The sequence below is a fragment of the Clinocottus analis genome, unplaced genomic scaffold, assembly GCF_023055335.1.
Source record: "Clinocottus analis isolate CAN_PGR_092001 unplaced genomic scaffold, fCliAna1.0.p SCAF_4, whole genome shotgun sequence".
Lineage (NCBI taxonomy): Eukaryota > Metazoa > Chordata > Actinopteri > Perciformes > Cottidae > Clinocottus > Clinocottus analis.
Genome location: NW_027176153.1, coordinates 15737875 through 15744534, shown reverse-complemented (window position 1 = coordinate 15744534; position 6660 = coordinate 15737875). Strand labels below are relative to the sequence as shown.

At 42.1% G+C, this 6660-nt stretch overlaps 1 protein-coding gene across 2 annotated transcripts in view; it reads left to right on the top strand.

Moving 5' to 3' along the window:
- Nucleotides 1-758: 758 nt before the first annotated feature.
- The window catches only part of cpne5a (copine Va), a 77636-nt gene continuing 71734 nt past the window's right edge, over nucleotides 759-6660 (top strand). For both annotated transcript variants that reach the window (XM_068597045.1, XM_068597044.1), the window contains exon 1: nucleotides 759-1226. In XM_068597045.1, coding sequence (XP_068453146.1) covers nucleotides 1117-1226 — 110 coding nt within the window. In that variant the 5' untranslated portion in view covers nucleotides 759-1116. The remainder of the gene's footprint in view (nucleotides 1227-6660) is intronic.

Sequence of the window (6660 nt, the reverse complement as noted above, 5' to 3'; positions counted from 1 at the left end):
CCATGCAATATCCCATATATATATATATATATATGTGTGTATATATATATATATATATATATATATATATATATATATATATATATATATATATATATATATATATATATATATGTATACATATGTATATATGTATACATATATATATATATGTATATATATATATATATATATGTATACATATGTATATATGTATACATATATACATATGTATACATATATACATATGTATATATATATATATATATATATATATATATATATATATATATATATATATATATATATATATATATATATATATATATATATATATATGGGGTGGAAGAGAAACAAACGTCACTTTTTACTTTTTACTGTCGAGATATGCAAGGAGGAAGCTGTGCTGAAGCTGCAGGAGTTTAAGGAGCTGTCCAGATGCTGAAAGAGGACCATGCCGCCTTTCAATTATTAATAAGAGCTGGTGGCTCTGCAGGAACTGATGTGATTTTAACATTAGTGAAAATACACTATTCATCATTTGCGTGCGACGAAAAGGTTCTGCTTGAACATTTTAATGTATCTTTTATTTAAGGCGGTTATTTAATTTGCAGGGAACCCCCACCCATTCTTATACCAAAGCAGCAAGAAATGGAAATTGCACTCAATTCACGCTCCTTGTTGCTAATTTATTTTCTATACGCGGCTTTTAAACCCAATTTGGAGCGAAACAACGATCCGCCCAGTCACAGGGCGACAGCTTGAATCTGCAACGAGTTGTGCCCGTCGCAGCCCACCATGTAGGATAATGCAGGCAGGAGGGGTGGAGTTCACAGCTTTTACTTTTCAACCGCTGCTCTGGCAGACGAGCTCATTCTTTTCCTGGTAAACAGCGGAGTTGGTGTTGATGCGTCTTGGCATGTGATCCCACTTTCGTCAAATCAATCGCCTCACTGCTGAAGCCTCCCAGTAAACTTTCCATGCTGTTGCCCGTCCAGTGGACAGCACTTGGGAGGTTTGTCTGGACTGTATCTTCTCCTGCTCGCTTGCCCGCTGCGCTCCGGCTCTCCACCGTCGACTCTCCAGGTTCAGAGGGACTCGCGCGGCTCAGGGAGCTGGCCGGGGTCTCCTGCACACATGGAGGGAGACGTTATGGACAAAGTGGAGGCCACGGCGACGGTCTGTGACTTCGATCCTCTCAGTGGCAGCATCCCGGCCACCAAAGTGGAGATCACCGTGTCCTGCAGGTGAGTCCGGTGCTGATGCTGCTGTGCCCGCGCCAGGGGTTTGGGGAGCTGCGCACGCGATGTGCGTGTTGCCGTAAGAAGACCAGACGGTGTTTGTGACGTCCAATTTAACATTGTGGTGCTGAAAAGAACTACGTTAAACATTTTGAAGAATAAAAAACTACGAAGGTAAAAATACTTTGTACGTAAAATCTTTCACAGCGTGTACTGCTCTGCGGAAAGACATATAAGACAAAACAATAATTAAATACCACAGCACCCAATTGTCATTACACACAGTGATGTTCTGAATTTTCTTCAATCATACACATACGTGTTGTAAATCTGACAATCTCTGTACTTTTCTTTGTTATTTTGTCGTAGAGATGTCCGCTTTGCTGTCTATTAAGATTGATCCATTTATCTGTCAGCGTGTCTCGTGGGTCTATAGCGCTGTGTGTGTGTGCGTGCGTGTGTGTGTGTGCGTGTGTGTGAGCGTGCGTGTGTGCGTGTGCGCGCGTGTGTGTGTGTGTTTTGCGCGCGCCAAATCGCGTGCCACACGAGATATCGACCGTCATAGAGTTAGTTGGCGTGCCTGAGAGGTTTCCCCCGAGACAACTTGTCGTGTGTGAAGCCGTGTAACCGCTTCACAGGATCCGAACACAACACTATTTATCACAGAAATGTGAAAACATAAATTGGAACTAAATATCTTCGCCCTCGTTGTATTTATAGCTTTAAGGGAATTACAGCTCCTCCACAACCCCAAATACCACGAAGACGTCAACTGCCCGGGCTGGATAGGGCGGGGCCGCGCTGGCTGCAGGTAGAGCCACTGTGCGCTGCTGCAACATAGGGCGGTATAAAGGTCGACGACGACAGTCGGTACAGTTTGAATCAATGTATCTCGCATTCAGACACTCCTCAACTGTGCGTACATTTACCATAATCCACAGTGATTAACTCGTTTTAACTCCTGGCATCTGCATTATTATTCTATGCATATTAAAGATGTGTTCCCATGTGCACTGCTGTTGAAAAGGGCCCCGTAGAGATTTCAGATAATAATGTATGTTCAGCCACAGGCCAGAGATTCAAAAAGCAAACATTCTGTTGTCATCGTTTTCTTCGCTCCCTCTCGTCTGACATCTTCTTGAAAATCTGCATTCACGCACTCTTGTTGCAAACGCTGTCATCCATTTTGAAATTCTTGTTCAACAAACCCAACATTGCGGTGGCCATGTAGGCAACCTTTTAACCCATTTCGGATACAAGTCACCTTTCAAAAGAAATCTGTTAACCTTTATAGAGATGGCAGGTTGGGGGGATGGTGCAGCTATGGGGAGAGGGGCACTGTTTAAAAGAAAATGAACAGCATTAAATCCTACAAAGGCCTCGGGTCTTATGTTTATGTAACCAAAATGTATTCAATTGTGTGTAAAATTGAGGCAAGAGAAGTGTGTGTGTGTGTGTGTGTGTGCGTGTCTGTGTGTTTGTGTGTTTTGTCCATTGTGGGGCTTGTCCTGTAAATAGCAGCTGGACTCCCTGTTGGTGTACACTTATGTTTTTTTCCTCCCTCAGACCTTCATACTTTAAGTTGGATCTGTGTTGATGCCCTCCGGTCAATCTGCAGCTCCCTCGTCTGTCATTAAGTCTCTCCAAACAAAGACTTGCTCAAGGACACAATTTGATAGAGCAGGAAAAAATATCTTTTGCTTTCATTGAGCCTTGAAACATTGTCTGTTTTGGATGCAAAGACTTTGTGTCCTGTCGGTTCATGACTTGCTTGTAGCTCTTGTCTGACCTCAGAGGATTTGCTTCAAAGATCAAACACCGGACAGCTCATGTAGCCATGCATGAAGCTATTTCTCCCACTTATCTTCAAGTGTGTATCTGGTCCATCCAATAGAAGCAAATAGAAACAACGGGTGTGTGGGTGAGAGGCACAGGCTCCACAACTCTGTGTAATTGATTTAGTAAGCCTGAAAGCTCAGAGATTGCGGCGCACATGGAATTGAATTGTGGCATGCAGCCCCGTAGGCATTCTCATAACCCTCTGTCAATATTACAAAAAGTTTGCTGAAAAACTGGAGAGACTGAAGCAGAGAACCCCTTATGAAAACAAGCGCATATCACAACATATTGTTCCCAGTCTATCGCTCTGATTGGCTTTGCTCACAGGTCAGCCAGTGAGGCGAGTCCACAGCATCTGCTTCTTAGCTGCAAGCTCCAACTCAGCGATAAGATGGCTCTTTACACTCAAGTGGCGACATATTTCTACATCTGCCTAACCAAATGCATGCCAGCTAACACATTTCAGTGGTTTAGGCCAGCGACCCCCTTTACCACCTTGAGCTCACCTCTTATGTGGCAGTTGTGAGTGTGTTCATTAGTTATTACTGAAGCAGCTCTGATGAATATTTCACAAGGTGTCTATGTGGTTTACATCATGCTTTAATTATGACCAAAGTAGTAAAAATGAATTCTGCTCGTTTGTCAAATGTGCCCTAACCAGACCGTCTCAGAGTTCCCATGTACAATGACTTAAGGGAAACTGGGACTTCAGTTCTTGCGGTTCCACTGCGAAGCACACTTTTGGTAATGAATGTCGAAAATAATATGCACACAGCTGAAAATCAACGAGCCCCTGAAGGCTTCACACGTGGATCTTCAGTTCATGATTAGTTTTGTTTCTGTGTTTCTCTTCGTCACAGTACAGATCCATAGACAGGATGCGAGTAACGATTTGTTAAAGCACTGTTTATGCGCCTCTGCGACCAGAATGAGGGACCAGAGCTGATAAGCCTGACAAGCCCCGCAGAGGTTTACAACCCTTATCGGAGTAGAGCGAGGGACACATTATTTTGTGGTCCTGAAAGATTAGTTTTTGGTCTCTCATTTGGTAGAAAGTTACCACTGAGAGGAGATTGAAGCTAAAGAAATAACAATGATTTGATGAAAATCCAAGATTTTGACACTATATCATTGTGAGTACTTGATATGCATCAAGCACAAGGACATGGCTTCAATCTTTATATCCCTTCCACTTAAAAACACGTCAACCAATCACATATTATATAAATGTATTGGTCCTTTGCAGCGTGTCAAATCACCAGGTATCCTGTTAAAAGTGAAATCAGCTGACAAAGCCACCCTTCTCTTCCACTACGCTCCTTCTCTAACCTGCCCATTTCATCAGGATGAAGACAATGCTCCATGTCCATCTCCTCCTTTTCTCTTCTGTTACTCTCGCTGTAACCATTCATTTGCTGTGATAGATTGGTTAGAGTAGCACCGCAACCAATCAATGCACTCCAATGCTTCGGGGGGATCTAACTCAACGGGGCCACTCTGCTGCCGAGGGATTCATTACCTCGTGAAACACACAAGAGGTCACGTGACTGCCAGCTTCCTGTGACAAATGCTAGCAGGAGTTGATACCTGGTGAAAAAAGCCACCCGGTACGGTTCCCAGGGGTCGATCTTAAAACATACGGCAGGCTCTGAACTCTTCCTGAGGCAACCATTGCAACAGAGGGGGGAAGCCTAATGAAATCATCAGGATAATTAGTATGTGTGTGGCGTCGCTCAATCTGTCAAAAACAATTGCCTGAGCAGAGCAATTGGGATTCAAGCTGTGTGAAAACATTTTGTTTATTCCAATGCTTTGTTATGGCCTGTTAATCTGCTGCTGTTCTTTTGTTAAATGCTGTTGTAGTTGTTGATCTAATTCAGTCTTGGTTACCCATTCAATCAAACCCTGCATGTGACCTGTTTTTTTTTGTGCGCAGTTGAAACGTCCTCTTGTTTTTCTCTGGCAGAAAGCAAGTTTCAATTGAACTGGTTTGCATTGTGCAAGAGCATGAAATATTAATAAAAGATCTCAGAGTAGGAGAGAAATTTAAATTTGCAGTGTTTTCACCGTGCTGCTCTTTTCATATCGTGTTCTGGGTTAAGACTGACCTGGGGCGAGCTCGCAGCTTTTATCTTGCAGCATGGCTTGTGTGTGCGGTGTGTTAGCGATGTGTCACATCTGTTTTGGGGATCAAGGCTGAGAGACACAAGGGTGCCAAGAGGAGGTAGATGTTTTTTTCATTCCAATTTGGGGATGTTAAGATTGCAGCAGGCGAGTCTCACAGGTCGATGAAGCGGATGATTATGCATGAACTCCTGACACAGTGAAAATTAGTTTGGATCCCAGACACTTGGCTTGTGTTGCTGTCAGTTTTATTAATATATTCTCATTTGGGATTAATGACAGCAGAGGGGGATCCCATGGATACACAGTTGTGGTGCCATGCCAGTGGTGTATAACACTCTGCATGTTAGCTGTGTCAACTGAAAGTGTTGATTGGAATGACAGGAAAAGTCAAGAGCGGGGTGCAGCAGTAAGAAATCAAGTCCCTCTTGGCTCAGAAGTATCAAGCTGCTGCGTTTGTCACTATTTTCAGAGAACCTGAAGGGTCAGCTGAGTATTTCAGTGGATTTCTGTATCAAGGGATATTTGACCTAACATCACAGCTTGTCTGGGAAATGTGCGAGCTGGTGGCAGATTCGTACAAAGTGCGACAGGTTGCTGTGTGAAGATTACACCACATTTTGTTGCATCTGTTGAAGGTTCTCTCCCTCGTTGACAGTCTCAGCTACAGGTCTCAACAACAATGTCAAGTTATTGTCATTTCTAAACTCATCTGAGAGAGTAATTGTTTTGCGAGATACATTCAAGTGTCTGATGTTCTACTTTAGCCAAAAGGGACATTTGTGGCTTTGTTGTGGAGAATATGTGTGTGTAGGTTTGCCACAGAGCTGTGTATGTGCATGCAGAAAATGTGCAAATACAATTAATTTTCCCTGTAGGGAAGTAGATTATTAGTCAAACTGAGTGAATTGAGCAAGATAAACGTAACCACAAGCTACAAAACTATTAAATGATTATAGCCTTCTGTGGAAGCTGTCAGTTAGTCTAAATTCATTAAGTCTGTGGTGCTTCGTGAGGAGGAGAAGACCCGCTCGTGTGTAGATATAAACGTCTCATTCTAAAGTAACAACGACACAAATCATTTCAAATATAATAATACACTAAAGAAAGCATGCATATATATATATATATATATATATATATATATATATATATATATATATATATATATATATATATATATATATATATATATATAGTATTCATTTTTGCCAACAGATCCTCCACACTGCTCCTTTAAATATTACATGGGAGACACCAACGTGTTTCGGCTTCAACGTGTTGTCTTTGATTGACAGGATATCAATGAACGCAGCAGGCTCTGTGAAAACCCTCCAAGTCCAGGCAGATACAAGCTGTCTGAAAATTTTAATTGTTAAAAATTGTCTGAATTTTGAGTTGGCTTCGCTAGTGTCCTTAAAACATCTTCAATGGAGTGCAGTGCATTGTGCATTTTGTAACAAATGTACTCAAGCGC